General features: G+C 37.8%; 1 protein-coding gene across 3 annotated transcripts in view; it reads right to left on the bottom strand.

Annotated features, from left to right (window-relative positions):
- TXNRD2 (thioredoxin reductase 2) overlaps window positions 1-17535 on the bottom strand; it is a 36544-nt gene extending 19009 nt beyond the window's left edge. For 2 of the 3 annotated variants that reach the window (XM_030024150.1, XM_041125932.1), the window contains exons 1-11: window positions 17435-17535; window positions 16216-16281; window positions 15453-15509; window positions 14639-14783; window positions 14253-14327; window positions 13313-13391; window positions 12241-12303; window positions 11644-11714; window positions 6861-6880; window positions 6387-6478; window positions 4442-4616 (exon numbers count right to left, since the gene is read on the bottom strand). In XM_030024150.1, coding sequence (XP_029880010.1) covers window positions 4442-4616; window positions 6387-6478; window positions 6861-6880; window positions 11644-11714; window positions 12241-12303; window positions 13313-13391; window positions 14253-14327; window positions 14639-14783; window positions 15453-15509; window positions 16216-16281; window positions 17435-17504 — 913 coding nt within the window. In that variant the 5' untranslated portion in view covers window positions 17505-17535. The remainder of the gene's footprint in view (window positions 1-4441; window positions 4617-6386; window positions 6479-6860; window positions 6881-11643; window positions 11715-12240; window positions 12304-13312; window positions 13392-14252; window positions 14328-14638; window positions 14784-15452; window positions 15510-16215; window positions 16282-17434) is intronic. The other variant, XR_003924830.1, reaches the window with a different exon arrangement.
- Between the last annotated feature and the right edge of the window lie 9 nt (window positions 17536-17544).

Below are 17544 nucleotides of genomic sequence, written 5' to 3'. Positions count from 1 at the left end.
ATTAATTATGCTAGTTTAATGAAATTACTTTGGAGCATTTCCACCATTTTTTAATTTATTTATGCCACCATTCGGGTAAAGGCTAGCCATCACCTATCAACTCAAATAGCATTCTATAGTTCTGAATCCCAAACGTTCTCTCACACACAGACTAGAGGCATAGCCTAGCATCTAACTTTTCCTCAACATGAAGAAGTGATTTTTGTAGTTACAAGCTGGTAAAATTAGTAGTGTAAAGTAAGAGTTGCACTCAAAGTTTGTGGGTGGGTTAAACAAAAGAAGGAAAAAGTACCATCCCAGCCTCTTTCAATGCAAACAAATTACTTGCACATTAAAACCAGCCCTGTTGAATAAAGTCTGACTGAATGTCATTAAAACTAGATATTGGGAAAAAAACTAAAAGCACCGGCTGATGTAACAGGAATGATAATTTTCATTAGGACTGCAGAAACCACATCTTACCAAGACAGTAATGAATTAAAGTTAATGAGAGACAGACATGGGAAGTTCAGAATAAGGACCCAGAGCCTCAGCAAATCACATCACATTAGCACTAACAGTTGTCTGAGATAAACCCAGGTGCATTATTCTTCACTGAATAGTTCAAAGGTTAAAAACTGGATGGCAAGATTTTGTTTGCAAAGAAGAATCTAAAGCCCATCTCCTTTTCTATAGGAGCTGGCAGAGATAGGCTCACAGGAGATCACAGCAATATTTTACCATATGGGACTTTTCAAAGAAAATCTCCAAACAAAATTTCTGTTTTCTTAGTTAATTCAAACTGATTTGGTTGTAAGACTTGAAGAAAACTACTATTAAAAAAAAAAAAAGTTATGTATTTAACCCTTTCTTGATATTGAACAGCGAGGATCTTATTTTACCACACTACAAAATAAATCTGCCAAGCACCCAGCCTGACACAAAGGACAATATGCTTGATAGCACATGATGTGCAACACCTGATAGCTGTTCAGCTTTACACTGAGCTAAAGTTATAATTCTTTTTTATAGCAAAGATGATACTATTTCAAAGACACAGTAGCTTTCCTCTAAGCTTAAGAAAGCAAAGGAACTTGAGAATGGTTGTTCCACTGCTCTCATCAGGGAGAAAACTCTTTTTGTAAAGCTGAACGTAAAATCTGCTGCTGGTCGTTGCTCTTTGTGTTAACAATTTACTAGCACACTACCTCACTTTCTCGTCAAACTAATTCTAGGATATTTTGTAAACACCTGCATAGTTTAATCTTCAATTCAGTGTTGCTCCTCTACACAGACCCCATTAGATACGTAGTAACTCAGTATCTTTTCTAAGGACTTTGTGAATAATCAAATGCCAGTTACAGCAGTGATCTTTTGCCACCTATTGCAAATTCAAATGGAAATACTACTCACCAATTTCTTTTATATATTAGCTGTGTTGCAACTGCAGCATTCAATCCACAGGTTTCAGTCCTCCAATAGCTGAAACAAACCCACTCTACAAAGCCTGACCTCCTGCAACTTTGCTCTGCAGCTCAGCAGTTACATCTGTTTATAAAGGTGTCAATCTCTACCCTTTTCTTTGCATGAAGACCCTATGTTCAATCTGTACATGCACACACTTACCATTGCTTTGTAGCTCAGGTATATTAGGCACCCAACATAATTTTTTGTGCGTCCTTAAGGGCAGGGGGAATACTATATAATATTAAAAGTTTATTGGTTACATATTGAACGAAAAAAACCTCAAAAGCTTATCATTTCAGGGAAATTCTCACCAAAGCAGACGACAGAGCACTAGTAAAAGACAGAAGGACATTACAGGACTAGACATGCAGAATCAAAAAAAGGTCAAGAAAGAGCCATTTCACTGATTTGGCATATAACAGTATAGTCACTCAGCAATATAACACAGGCCCATAACAGTTACCTATAAAAGCTTTGAATTGAAACATTTAAATTACATTAAAACTATCAAGGGCAGGGGGGGGAGGAAGTATGCCTGGAATATTTTGACTGGTTCAAAAAAGCTGCTAGAAAAGCAAAGAGAGCATTGTGCCTGCTTTTATTGGTTTATCCATACAAGCAGAAAATTACACATTACAAAAGATAAACAAAACTCTTCATAGAAACACAATGTGAATTTTTTCAAAGGGCCTACATTAAGAGATAATACTGTAGCTTACCAAACTCAAACTATGTCCCACTGTCAGTAAATATTTTTAACATTATTCATAAAATCCTACTAAAATTCCATGATGCCTTCACAAAAATTAAGGAAATATCTATTATAATTCAGGCTACAATTAGTTAACAATAGCGGCTGCTTTTTAACTAACTCTACAAGCTGACTTTCTTCAATCAGTATTGTAACTGACACATCTGCAGACAGGAAATCCTCAACACTACCAAGTTTCCCAGCCTATTATCTGAGACACCTGGTGTGGGTGTGTTGATACAGAGCAAAACAATGAATCATATCGACTGCACATCAATTAAGCAGCTTTAACTGTTAATGTGTTTAATCCTTAAGGGTGGAGTGCCAATCTGAACTCTAAAAAAAAAGTCAACATAAAACCCCCAAACCCTCAAACCATTCATTTTGCAGTTTCTAAATATGGATTGTAACTCAAATCTATGACAAAAAGTATAATACATGTAGTTCCTCTCTTTTAAAATAGCGAGTGGAGTCGCATTACAACTGAGTTGCAATAGTAAGTATACCATGCAACCTTATTCCAGTATAATTAACACTAAACCAAGATTTTTTTCTTATTATTTCAATTTAATAGCTCTTTTTTCCATCTTTGACAAAAGTAAACAAATTGACTTGACATTTCACAGGTGTGACTCCACCTCAGTGTACTTTTACCAGAAAGCTTGAGGAAAATCAAATATGGCATTTAGAAACCCACTTTTTGGAAACATTTTCATCTCACTTCATGAATATTATTCTACGGTTTTCAGGATTATCACATCTTCAGATAGCATGACCTTTTTTGCTCTCGGCAAGGACTAGCATCTTTGATTGGTTCTAGTGAGGATAATCCATTATTATAGGCTGTTTCCACAATTTATAGAAGCCCACTGCACTTCTAAGAGAAGAGTAATCACAATAAGCGAAAGAAAATGTTTGCCACAAACACAGCCTGCTCTCTCTTTGGGGTATTAGGAAGATATAAAGCTGACTTACCAGGGGAAAGGAACAGGACAACATATTTAGTCCACTGGGCAAAATACAAAATGCTGTAAATTATCTGTTCCTGCTTCCTGTAATGGATCTATTCTACGACCACAAGAATTTAACTTTATCTGTTATCAACAAATGAAAAAGAATGCTTCCCCCCTACTCTAAAACAGTAGTGTCAGATAAATAGCATAAAAATGAAGTAGTTAAAGGTATTGCTGAAACTGCTAGTAAAACTGGCTGCTCTGCATCAAAACAGATTTCTTGGGCAGTAAGTTTAAGCCTATTTACTTCGTTCACCAGATATCATCCACTTGCCAAATATCACTACTACCTTTAGCCATCCATTATTGATCTAGAATTCCAGATATTCACAAAGCTTTATAAGCACAGGAGACAAGAGGTCTCCTACTCTGGTGCGCTTGCAGTCCATCTGAACCAATATAAAAACTGAGGGCCGACTCATAACAGCAACAAACGAGCAGCTTAGGGAGGCAACGCAGAAAGAGTATTTTCGTTCCTGTGGGCTGAAGCCTTGTACCATACATGATTTAGTGTGTTAATCCTTACAAGAAGTAGCATTTGACTCAAAGGAGGCAAAAGCCAGATTTAATTCCCACTTCTGGTGATTATGCTCACAGCCATTTGTCACAAAATTCTTTTAGACTGATTTACTCTGACTTAGGCATCATATGTCAGTTCCAAGGGGTCTGAGATACCTGAAAGTTTCTAACCAGATTTCAAGAAGCTCTAAAGTTCCAAGGTTCCCTGCAACGAGCTTGGATTTTTAGGGGCAATTACTTCTCCTTCTCCAAATTGGATGATGGATGCGGTAACAAACTTAAGCAGCACAGTTTAGAAAAATTCCTAGAAGAAATGGTAGCCTCTTGAACAGGATAAATAGGAACTTGTGAATAACTTCATGAAAGTCAAGAGTATGGACTTAGAGAACACTACCTGCACCAGAGTGGTTGCTGGAATTCATGCTTTCACCCTCTAGTAAACTTGAAGAAGACTAAATGGTCTCCCATTTATTGCAGCTCATCAAAAGTAGTTACCATAGATTTCTTCCATTTGCTGTAACTTTCATATGTTTTTAGACTGTGAGCAAGTCAGACATGCAAGAAAAGAATTAAAAAGCCATCAATGTTTAGGTCACTAAATATTTAATATTAAAAAAAGAGAGGGGGTGTTTGGCCCCATAAAACATGATGAGGGGACTTCATTTTCAGAATGGAAAGCATTGCAAATAAATGTTAAGATAATCAAGTTTACCTACTGCCCACAACACTGTGTCAAAGGAATCGGTTTCTTCTGTGCCCAAGTCGGTATTTTTCCAAGTGACTTGCAATCTGTTGCTCTCCAATTTTTCAACTTTGGTTGGGAAACATCTCTTTAGAAATTTTGTGCCATAAGATTCCATGTGCTCAGTTACTAAAGATGCCATTTGCTGTTGAGTAGGGGAAAAAAAATTGTTCACTCTTAGATGTATGACCTTTTTAATGTAAAACCCTCCTTCAGCTGTCTTCATGAAAATCCAGTAAATATACCATGCATTTCAAACATTCTTTGTCACCTAGTTACTATGCATTGTCAACACATGATAATTTATTGAGCCACTACAACCTGCAACTCCATTTCAAGAGGCATCTACATCTGAATATTCAAATTATTTTTTAAAAAAGTCAAATAGTATATGAATAAAAAGGTTGCTTTTAAATAATTTGTTACTTATACAAAAATAGCATCTAGAGCATATTCAATTTAACATTACCATAATGACCATTTTCTGGCAGCTTGATGAGAATTAAATACTTTCATAAAGCTAAGGAAGAAAAATATTTCCCTATGCCACGACACCTGTCATTTCTCTGCAAGGACTATGAATCACTACGGTTTCCTGGAAAGTTCTACTACAAACAGGAAATAATGCTTTTGTCCTAAGAGCCTGTTTGAAATAACGCCATACCACAGTCAAGTAGTAAAGCATCGCATCAACGGGTTTATCCAAAGATGTCATTGCTCTTGACTGCGGTAATTCAGGTTGCACATTGTCAAAGAATGTGTTTATTACTTAAAGGATATTATCACAAAACCACTCACACAGAACAACTACATGCAAGCTCTCAGCATACAAAACTATTTTTGAAGTTGATACTAACTAATATGAAGGCAACAGCAGGGTTATATCTCTTCAGAAACATGATAGCTCACTAACCAGTTTCCATCAGTCTCAATGTAGCTACAGACTGAACATAATTACTTTACCTCTATTAATACTTTCTTAACTTTGAAATGTCCATTGTGCTTTTCATACCTACAAAGGATCAAGTTCTCAGAGAAAGCCCTACTGTGTTTTATGAAGTGCCACACACACACTCTTAATTCTTTTTGCTGCTTGCTCAGATCTCATGCTGTTACAGGTGTAGATTTCTTCAATGATGAGTGCAAATCCCAAGACACATTCTTATACAATGTTTTGCAATTAGTTGTCGCCCTTTCTCATTGTTATTTCTAATTGCTTTTATTCTCTTTATACAGGAACGGGTTTCTGGTCAAAACTGTTTTCTGTTTTGTCAGCACAATCATGACCACTTATACTTTTAAATAAAATCCTTCCCAATTTTGAAACATATTTTTTTCTCTTTATATTTCCCTGCCTGAAAGTTTTTGCTTTTAATTTTCTCCAGCTTAGGGTTGATAGTTCTACTGAAATCACTATATTATTTTTTTTACCTAGTTATAACCGAACTGTTTTGAAAGTGGTAAGGTCAAGATTTCCAATTCCTATTGTCATTACAAACTTTCAGCTTAGTGATTTATTTATATTCATCATAATGAACTCCACATTGAACTACTTAATGCTAAGTCCAATAATTTATTTTAAAAAACATTATCTGTAACTCCTAGAAATTCAGGATTACTTTAAAGAGATTGTCTGGTTTTAGCAGTGGCATAAATTCCTCCCCTGCTTTCCAACCTTTTCAATCTTGTTTTCAATTAAGCAAGAGGAAAAAAAAAGATTTACTTTTCTGAGTACAGTATCAAGAGATATGATAGGAAAACAAGAGCTAATATTAACTAGTTTCTCTTCAGAAAGCACATACTAGGAAGTGTTTGGAAAAAGCCAATGACACTTTTTCTTTAGGAGACAAAAATAATCAAATAAACTTTTTAATATATTTTTTATATAAGGAAATGTAAGATATTCCATACTCACTTGATCAAACCCACGAAGTGGGATACTTCTCATCATGACTGTAGTGTCCAGTCCAATGCCCGTTAGAAAACCAGCACACTCAAGTGAAACATCTGGTGAAGCATCAGTTAAGGAAATATAAACAATAATTTCATATAAATGCAATATAAAAGGGTAATATACAAGTAGGCTTTTTACCTAGAGATATCAAGTTCTCCTCACAGAGACAACATCTTTAGCTTGTTTTTGTTGCACAGAATAAAACTCCAAAGGCTTGGATTATTTTCCTCATAGGTAACATTGTTTTGAAGATCCTGAGAATTTATCCTCAGCTGACCTTAATTCCCATTATGCTACTGCATAGAAAACTATTACTATTCTATTAGCAACTCAACTACAGGGCATGAGCAAAGGAATTCCAAAAACTGAGCTTTCATAGGAAAGACAGCTATACTGCTTATAATCATAAATCATCAGAGCTTTTTCAAAGGATACAGCTGGCTCCAACAACCAACCTGTTACATAAAAAGAAAAAAGAATAAAGCAGTGGAATGAGCTAGTGCGTATTTCCAGAAAACCGAAAAACTGTTTTCTGAAGTATGTATAGTTACAAAATTACAGGTTTGAAGAGTGGATCTGATGTTGTTAGATAGGAAGAAAGAGTGTGGCTTATCAACTCCAACAAAGACAACACTATAACATGTGGTATAACGTGTGGGCTTATTTCATTAACAGAATAAAAAAAAAAAGAACAGGCTTATAAGACATAAGGAATTATTTTTATATTGTAAAGAGACATTTAAACACATATTCTGAAAGACAAAGTGAAGAAAGCCATGAAAAACTCAGAGAAACTATCAGGATTAAGAGGCATCACAAATACTTCAATTGTGTTCTATGATATACCTCCATTGGAAACATCTGGAGTGGACACTGACAGGTTTTTCCCCCCGTGCCCGTTGCTACTGATACCTCATCTTTACAGGGTGTCTCAGCTCCATTGCCTCTGAGACAGTAGGCAACATACAAACATACTGACATGCAGCAGTCTTGTTGGAACTCAAGTATATCTCAAAATTTCTAGAGGTATCTTAATTACTAAATATATATTTTTAATTATTTTTAAGAAAACTTAACACAAGCAGAAGTTAAGCACATTTGAAATTCATCATCTCCCTATCAAGTAGGTTTCAGTTCCCAGTGTAAGACTTTATTCATTACTATATTTCATTTTGATTTACAACCATCTGCTTTTTAATAATCTTAATTTTCAAAATGCCCAATATATGCCCTTCCTGTCTTCAGAAGTTTGTGTATGCAGTTATAGAAAATCCGTTTAATAGATTTACCTAGACTAGTATTTACCAAATACATCCATTTTAGATCTTGAATAAAACTCCAGCTCCCATCTCTCCCCATATTTCACACCCTTTCAACCAAAAATATCACTAAAATTGTCCATCAACACTTTTAATTTATGAGGTGTATCAGCAATCCAGCACAGCAGTTTCCATGCCTGTCCCCTGATGCCCTATACACTGCAGCAGTCTTCTCTATTCTGACCATATCCTCAGTTCCCTACGGTCTGCTGGGTACACAAAAGACAGAATGCCCAGTCACTGTTCTGGTGGTAAAAGTGGGTCCAACCGGCCAGTCGCTGACACTCAGCTGCTGGACAGGCTGCACCCGCATTCCTTTGCTGTTCACGTGTTATGCAAACTTGTTAAAATCTCACAGTTTGGAGGTGCATTCCACATAATATTTCCACTTACAACAAATACTTTTGTTAAGTTTTTAAATTAGGAAAAAAAGCATCATTAGGGATCAAAATTTCTAGTTACTATGAGTAGAGCGTGGAATGTTAGGCTCTTTCGGACTGATTTTCACTTATAGAAATACATGCTTTATAAAAAACTTTCATCCCCATGCTTTATAGAGAACTTTTCATCAAAAAACAGCAATGTAAGACCACAACACTTGGAACCCACCTGAGTATCTGGCACATTTTTTCTGTTTATTTTGGGCTTTTTTTTAAAGCAGGTCTCTCTTACACTGCCATATTCACAAGTTAAAAAAAACAAAAAAAAAACAACTTTGGAATTTTGGGTATGGAAGAAGTAGTTTGCTAATTGTGTTTCGGAAAGCTAGAAATTTAAAATACACCTGAACTTAGAAATTTACTTAAAAAACTTAAAAATACAAACTCACATAATCACAAAGTTTAAAAATGTTATTTGAAGTTAGGAGGATAAGCAAGGAAGCATAAGCATTATAAACATAAGTCATAGAACCTTATCATATTCTTTTACCCATACCTAACCTTGTTTGACTGTTTTGAGGAAGGTAAGTTTTAGCAACACAAATGACAATGCCAGCAGAGAGAACCGTTGCATGCAAATAATCCATTAAGTAAAGACCTTTTCCCTCAGCAGCCGTGCCTCCATTAATTCAAAAACTCTAAGCAACAAAACAAAACTTTTGACAAAACATGCTCCAAACAGGTGAAAATCCAAAGCAGTCAGATCACAAGAAGGAACACATTTGAAATACCAACCTGTGGCCTACACATCCCACGCTGTTTTGTATTCTACATTTTGCTTGATTCCTGGCTGAAGTAGCATATGCTAGTATGGTGCTTCACACAATAAACATAAACCCTTAAATCCATGCAAAAACACACAGAAACTGAAGGCTAACACAAAGTGGTGCATGCACTGCAGTCTCTTTAGAAGGAGGTACCATTCATCAATTTTAACTAAAATTTACAAAGCAATGATCCTTCCTCCACCCCGTTACCAGTGTGTAGTGGTATACACACTTACAAAGACAGAAATGTGTTTCATAGAAGGACATCAAGAACCTTAGAAAATTAAAATATTTTATATGTGAACATGTATAGCAACTACAATGTTAGAGGCATGATGGAGCTCTGCAGACAGCAAATTTGGCTTCTTTTTTTGGTTCTGCCACTAACTAGCCATATATACCTAGGAAAGTTATTCTTCCACAATATTGCAAGAGAGAAACAAGTACAATACTTGGAAAGCTCTTCATACACAGTCTATGCTAAGAGAGCAGAGCAAAAATAGTAGGTGAAACACTGGCTCACAAGCCTATACCTTACCCTAAACCAATCTGCACCATCTCCTAGTTCTAACAAAAATGCTTTTAAACTTCTGAAAAGTGCAAACATGGGGGCTGCTGCTCCGTAAGCCCCAGGGACTGCAATGTCAGTACAACACATGTTTTCTCACAAAAGACACTAGATAACATCTATCTATCCTATAATAAAAACATACAACTTCTGAAGGTGTACAGAGAACAGGTTGAGCTAAAGAGATTAAAATCTGCTAGTCTGGGTTTTATGTTTGGCAAACAATTTAACATAGTGGGAAATAAATTCTTCCAACATTAGGGCACCTGATTCATCTGTGAATGGATTATCAGCCCCTCTTTTAGCATCTAGCCCCTGGGAAGTGCTGCAAAGGCACATGCTGCCCATGAAGATATACCTACTGGAGAGTCACAGGGAATAGAATGAGAATATCTGTAACTTGGGCATATGTTTGCTCTTCTTTTTCATTAGATGAAAAATAGATGCCAGCTGGCACTCATTCATAGTATCAGCACCACATTATTCACAATTTCTTCTACAAAGTAGAGGGTTCCTGGGCATTGTCAGTGTCTAATAGAAAAGTTAAGAAAGCAGAACCTAACCTCGTTCACACCTGCTCAATCTCTCACTCATTCTGACCTCATTGCAAGGCATCTTTTGCAATTTACTCTGCCAAAACCCCTCATCTCAGTAGCGAGAATTTCTTCACAATGTTTGTATATCTAAGGGACTTTTAAGCTGGTTAACAGTTTGCTCTTTTTTTTTTTTTTTTTTTAAATAACTGCAGGACTGACAGTTCTATAACCCCCAGGCATGTAATTTGTAGTTGAGATATGTACACTTGGATAGGGAGAAAAGAAAGAATAAGTACAACAGTACGACACAGCTCAGACTAAAAACAAAAGGTGTTAAACTGAACCTTGGGAATATTTATAACAGAAACAAATCCGACAGAAACAAACCTTTAACAACTCCCTCCTTCATTTGCTAGGACACAGCCTGATAAAGCACAGAAATGCTACTGTAGCCCCTGCAGGCTTATTTTGACTAAATCTCAGGAATGCAACATATAAACACTAGACTCCCACATTACACTGTTACAACTTGCATTAGCAGCAACTGGACAAAAGCCACATTTTCACAGAAACATCTTACAGGGATAAATCTTATATTTAGTTTGGGGGGGGAGGAAGGGTTAGTTTTGGGGGTTTGTTTTGTTTTAAACAATTTCCTTGCATAAATCATGCTCTCAAAATTCAAGAGGTGACTGATATACTACAAACAACAGCAAATTTACCTTCCTTTTTAAATGGTACCAAGGAGCCTTGTTTATGTATTTGATGTTTAGCTGAACACAGTGCATTTTTTATATTAGAAAGTCACAACCATGAATGGCAGCTCTGTTTTCTTTCAAAACACCAGTATTATAGTTTCAAGTCTCTTTTTCTTATATAGACTTTGCTTTTTCTAGAATTGCTCGATAGAGAAAAGAAAAAAGTAGTATTATCTGACTTTGATGCTAGCAAATCTGCATTTCCTATCACAATTATTTGCATCAGGAAATTGCTCTGTAGTGCAATGTTGACTCAGAATCTTACTGTGCTATGTGCTGCAAAAAACAAAGACTATGGCATTTTAGTATTTCCATTAAAAACAATTTTTTACTATTTTAGTTAAACAATAGCTCCCAAAGCATAAGAAAAGGTAAAAAGTAACCCAATTGTCTCATCATATTTTCTTTTGTTATCAGAACTGCCACCACTTAAGAGAACATAAAATTATGTTGGAGTTTCTTTCCTAATTGAAGAGCAATTTCATGTACACCCGCAGCAAATAGGGACAGTACAGCCTTCATTTAAGTTTCTGCTGCCCTCTTGTGACTTCCATGTATAATTGCTACAGCAAACAAGTCGCCTTAACCTAAGATGGTGAAAATTCGTATTTAATTCGATGTTAGAAGGGAATTTCGGGGGGCGGGCAATCTATTAGTTACTAATGAAGGTTGGTAGTGTGATGTTGATGCATAGCAAAACAAATTCTCAGAAGGAAAACAGAAGGACAGAAAAAGTGGTGTATAAAAGGAAATTTTGAACATTTTTCACCTTGCCATAAAGAAAAAGTACGAATGCCAGCAACTATTAAAGCCATGGTAAGGTAACTTACGTTTTTCCAGGAGATTCTTTTAACCAGAATAAATCATCACTTGTGATTCCATACTCCAGTGCACCTGCAATCTATGATCACACAGGTAAGATCTTGAATCTACAATGCAAGTCCTGGCAGCAAAAAAAGCTAATAGCAACTTGGGCTGTATTAGCTAAAGTATAGCCAGTAGACCAAGGGGAATATATCTGGGGTTACCCAGATATGTTATCCAGTCTTCACCTTTGGTGATTTTCAAAACCTGACTGCAAAAAGCCCTGAGCAACATGATCTAACCTCACAGCTGACTCAATAGCTGACCCCAACCTCCTTGAGCAGGAGGTTGAGCTAGATGACCTCTAGAGATCCCTTCCAACCTGAATTATCCTACAGCTCTAAGCAACATCAACATACTGAATTAATGCAAATTGTTTTCTATGGAAATGTTTTTCTGAAAAGCCTGTGTGCTTTATATAAAAGATAATTTTTCACAAGACAAATACAAAAATCTCTTGTGTGTTATTTTATATTTACATGCTTTATCCTCCAAACGTTCATTATTATCTGCAACAAAACCAGTAAAGCCATTGGAGTTGTTAGATGGCAAGTGTAACTTACGTGCATAGGATATTTTGGTCTTCCTCCAGTAGCAATGACAATGTTTTCTGCAGTAACAATAGTCTACCAACAAAAATACAAAAATAAAAATCAAGCATTTGAAATCCTTTTATCTGTCTTTAGATTTTATCTATGTACAAATGAGTGATAAATGAGAAAGCTTGCACTACCATCTCCTGTTTATATGACATAATAATCAGCAATGCATTAAAAAAAGGATGGAGATAAAATAAACTAATACCTGAAGGAGTTTCTCCTGCACATTCTCTATCAGTTTTTGTTTTAATATTAAGCTTGCAATTGTTCCTGTACTGGACAAGATTCTGATGACGACTTGGAAGCAACAGTTGTGCACAAACAGCAGCTTTTTAAAATCAATTTTTGCTTAGTACAAAACACACAGAGATCACAGCAAGTGAATTCTGTCTCTAAGGCCTGGAGCTAAGCTACCTCAAAAGTGGCACGTTTTTAGAAAGTGCTAGGCATTTCCCCCAAAAAACTTTTGCTCTCTCAAGCTGGTATTAACTAGTAACATCATACAATTACCCTCAAAAAGGTGTTAAAAATGCATGTTCAGTCTCTTGTTAAATGTGCAGAAATGGCCGCCATTCTGTTATGTGACCCAGTTGCTTGAAGCTGTGCATTCAGTATAATTGCCGCCCACAGTTTTGTATTAGCAAGCTAATCACCCTTACAATTCATCTGAAGGAGGAAAACATCTCAGACTGATCTAACGCTCATAGCAATAAGATGTTGGTGCTCTTTACACCTCTGTAAGCATCTATCAAAGCAGTATGACTCTGACAAAAAAAGTCTCAGCATTTCAATCTGCAGAGAAAAAGTAATGGCATCTAACTGACAGGTTAGAGGCTAGGGACTCAGTAGGCAACAGTCAAGTTCATAAACATCTTTTCTAGGTGGAAAGTGCAAATCTCCCTCATCAAAACAATACTGAATACCCAAAGCAATTTGCAAAAGTACAGTCTAGCTCCCATTTGACCTGAAAACCAACACATGGAGACCTGAAAAGTTTGAAGTGAATGGTACTGCAGAAATCAGCACAGCAGCTCACCTCTTTACCTCCTTTTGTTAAACCACGGACTGTATGCGGATCAGAAAAACTCCCTTTCATGTTGAAATATTTCACCTTCCTGTTTAGAAGAAAACAGCAACATAAATTCACACTTAATGAAGAACAGGAATGAAATACAATCAGCTACTTTTTCCATATCTGAAGTGCTAAAAAGGCTAGCAAACAGGCATAGAAAAGTAAAAGGAAGAAAGCATCTTATTTCATAGGATTGTTTGCAGCTCTGTCACATAATTTAAGTCACTTAATTCTTGGGTCACAGTTAACTGCTCTATAGAGCAGAGTACCTAACCTTGTAACATGCTTTGGGATCAGGTTATTGACCTCTTCAAATGACACATTTTCCACTAGCCATAGCATCACTATTACTATCTATAACATTACTAATACAATGCTCATTTGAGAGTGTACAGAGGTCACTTAGCAGGAGTCACAAGACTAGTACCTGTTAAATTATCTATTAATATAATTTCTCTATAAAACAAACTGCATGCTGAAAAACTTGGAACCATTTCTGCACTGAAAGCAAAAAAATCGGCTGCTCTAGTACAGTGTTATCTGTGGGCTTGTATGGCATATAAATTTTGCTGGACAAGCTTGAAATTATCTTGAGAAACCCTGACTACTTCATATTAATGCAAAACCTCTCCAGATTAAAGAGAGCATTCCCTGATCACTACACTGTTAGAAAGCTTTCACATACAGTCACTTTCAACCACTATTTCCCAGAAAAGAAAAGGAAGGGGAAAAGAAAAAATACCACTTAAATTGGCAAGGGCACTTACAGTCCTGAGCAGAAATGGCTTACAAACTCAAAATACTAGCTCTAATGAGAAACTCCAAAGGCAATTCAGCAATTCTACAAGTAAAAGAGGAGCTCCTTGACTACAGGAAGATAGATAAACTTCAAAGTCTTATTTACTTGTCTTGTAGTTGCACTCTGTGTCCCCAGTTCAAGGATTTCACATAATTCTGAACAGCTTGTGCCATCACAGACCTATCACAAAACAAGAAACTGAGCATGAATTCATCACATTACAAATTCAGATTACGCAACTCAAAGATACAGGCAATTGCTAGAAATTAGGAATGTTCTACAGTACTTTTTATTATAAATTATCAAGTCCAAATCAACATAATATCTGCCCTGATAAATCAGTAAATATACTTCTGTGTTTTAAAGAAGGAGCAGTCTAAAGAGCTTCATGCAAAATTCACTTCCCTAACTGTCCCTAAACAAACACCAACAGGGAAAAGTTGTTAACGCATTTGCAGCATGCATGAGTGGATATGGGCAATAATCTTTACCAGGTATGATGAACAGGTTGGGCTATATTCCAGCCATAATGTTGGGCATCTTTAAGGGCACTCCCTAAAAGGGCTGCTTGATGCATAAGCTTTTTAGGAATGCAGCCAACATTCACACAAGTTCCACCAAGTCCCCATTTGGTTCCTTGGAGAGGAAAAAAAAAAAAAAAAAAAAAAAAAAAAAAGAAAGAAAAAAAAAGTAAATGTATCAGGTTAGTGCAACTTAACACAGTTGGATTACTTAGAGAATTAGGTTGTTCATGCAATTAGTTAAAAAGTTCTGAAACAACAGACAGTTTACTATCTCCTACAGATCAGTTTCTAACTCTGCTTATGTTCTTTTTTTTTGACAAAAAATATCTCCATATATTTTTCTTCTAAAATTCAAACCATCTCAAGATGTTTCTCAGAGCTCTGAAGATCCAGGTACTACCCATTCACATTTGCTTATCTGCATTTGCAGATCTTATTTTACAAACTGTACATGAAGAACCTCAACATGACACGATTCATGATTTTTAGAAATTGTAAATGACATTTTGACAGAGACAATATTCTCACATATTTAAGTCCAAAGTCTACTACAAATGGTAGCAGCAAACACTGCTAACAACCTTTATGTGCAGAGGAAGCAGGCAGAGCTGGGACATCATTGGAGGGAATGAGCAGTACAGCAAGCTGGGCTTAAGAACTTTTACTACAAGCAAAGCAGGCAGCATGGCTTTGGTCTCTTTGCTGCCTGGAGCAATCTGCTCACCTAGGCAACCATTATATACACATGTCCAAACATTATCCTAGTATTTCTCTTCCGTACCTTGTGGAGAAGGTTCCACATAATCCAAAACGGCCACTTGCCTTCCAAACTGAGCAGCTTTAAACAAAAAGCAAGGCAAGGTATTTAGAGGAGGGAGAAACACACAAACCTAAACATTTTTAGTAGCACAGGTACAGCTAAAGAGTACAGGAGATGACAGCTGGTGATTTTTACTGTCTAACTAAAGATACCGGACTAGGGACCCAGGCTGCCTATGTAGTCAGCAGATTCTCCAGAAGGCACTTAACACAGACTAGAGCCTACAGCTTCCACTGACGCTAAAAATGCAATTTGACCCCAAATGAGAAGTTTAAGAACCTTACAGGTTGTTGAGCACGTTACATTGAATTACAAAGGGGCAAGCAAGGTTCTCTACAGCAGTTAAACAGTTCTTGGAATCAGTCTAAAAGGACTGTTGTTCTAACACATAAATAAGAAACAGTGTAATGAAAAAATACGGTATCTATGGAGGCACTCAGAGTATTTTACGATAGCAGTGAAATAAAAGCTTATTAGATTTTCCTGTGACAAAAGAAAAAGTATTTTTTAAAAGGTGAATAGAAAAGCCAAACAATTTCACCCTGCCTGAGGGTGTGAATCAATTTGCAGATTAAGTGTATGGAGCTGAGTTAATAATTAATGTGCAGGGACTGAAGTATACTATGTTTCTTACAAAGCTTTAGCATTATCAGTTACACTTCTCTCAGTTTTCATAACCACCACTTAAGCTAAAACAAACATTTTGTTAGTTATTTATACTTACCTTCTTTTGCACAAGCAAGGCCTCCAGACCCTCCACCAATTACCAGAAGATCATACTCATTCTTTCCTGTGAAGAGGACGTAAAAAAAGGAGGAAAAGAAACAGGCAAGGAAGATGGAAGAGGTATGTAAGAAGGCAAATGTCAAAAAGTACACTATTTTTTACAATTGATTATGGCTGATTTGGGTTTTCTTTACTTTATTAGGGCACTGTGTTTTTTCAGTGTCCCAAAGCATTCTCCAAAAATCATTTAACTACCTAGTCTAGTTTTGTGAATGAAATAGAGAAAATAAAGCAATCCAAAAGAAGTGAGGAAATAGATTAGATTTTTACGCAATGTCCGAAGAAGCTCTGTCTGCATAATTAGACAGTTGCAACTGGGATCCACTATAGGTCTTCTGTCTCTGCATTACAGCAGCAAGTTCTACACAGAGATTTTTCAGCGGGGTCACCTTATCAGACTCGCAAAGCTTCAGCTGCAGTGTAGGCCTTGCAGGGGTGGTGGTGGCTGTCAAGAGGGAAGCTGGCCCCTTCTGCCACCTCAGCGTCCCCACAGATCAGCCCAGTGCCCCAGATCAGTTTTGAAGTGGCAGGAGAAGCCCGCAAGTCAGCAATAACTCGTTTCTTAGCAAGGGCATCAGGACAAGCCCTACTTTCACAGAGCGGTCAGTAGTTCAGGGAGGACAGCTGAGGCCCGCAGCCTCTGACACCAGCTGTGCCACCATAGGGCTGGGGGGCTTTTCTCGGCAGTTATGGGCGGGCAGTTGGATTGTGAAGGATGACACCCCGCAGGTCGTTGCAGTAAAGCCTGGAGGAAAGGTTTAGCTGCCTCTCGGGCTGCCCCGGTACCTCTCCAGAAAGCCCCACCTCAGGGGCGCAGGAGGCTTTTCCTACCTCACAGCCACCTGCGGCCCGGGACTCCCTCAGCAACACAGGGGCCGAGGGACGGGCTCCGAGAGAGGCACCGGGGCGGGGGTGGCTCCGAAAGCCGTTATGGATGGAGGCAGCCCGCCACCCTCCCCGCCCCGGCCGCTGAGGGAGGAGAGCGGCGCCGCCGGGGCGGGCGGCGGTCTCCGGTCCCCACAGCGGTCGCCCAAGTAAGGCGTCGGCGGGCCTCTTCCCGCCGTGCGGGTCGTGGGATGGGCTCGGGAGATCCTCCCCAGGCGCTTTCGGCGGAGGCGCTGCTTCTGCCAGGCCCGAGCCCAGAGGGCACCCCATACCTGAGAGGGCTCGTACTGTACGGGACAGCCCCGACACTCCCAGGAGACGCCTCCGCTGTAGCGCCGCCATGCTGTACGGCAAAGGGCCTCCGCGCCCGGCCAGGACCCCT

Source organism: Aquila chrysaetos, chromosome 9 (genome assembly GCF_900496995.4).
Source record: "Aquila chrysaetos chrysaetos chromosome 9, bAquChr1.4, whole genome shotgun sequence".
NCBI classification, from domain to species: domain Eukaryota; kingdom Metazoa; phylum Chordata; class Aves; order Accipitriformes; family Accipitridae; genus Aquila; species Aquila chrysaetos.
This window is presented reverse-complemented; position numbering and strand designations above follow the sequence as displayed.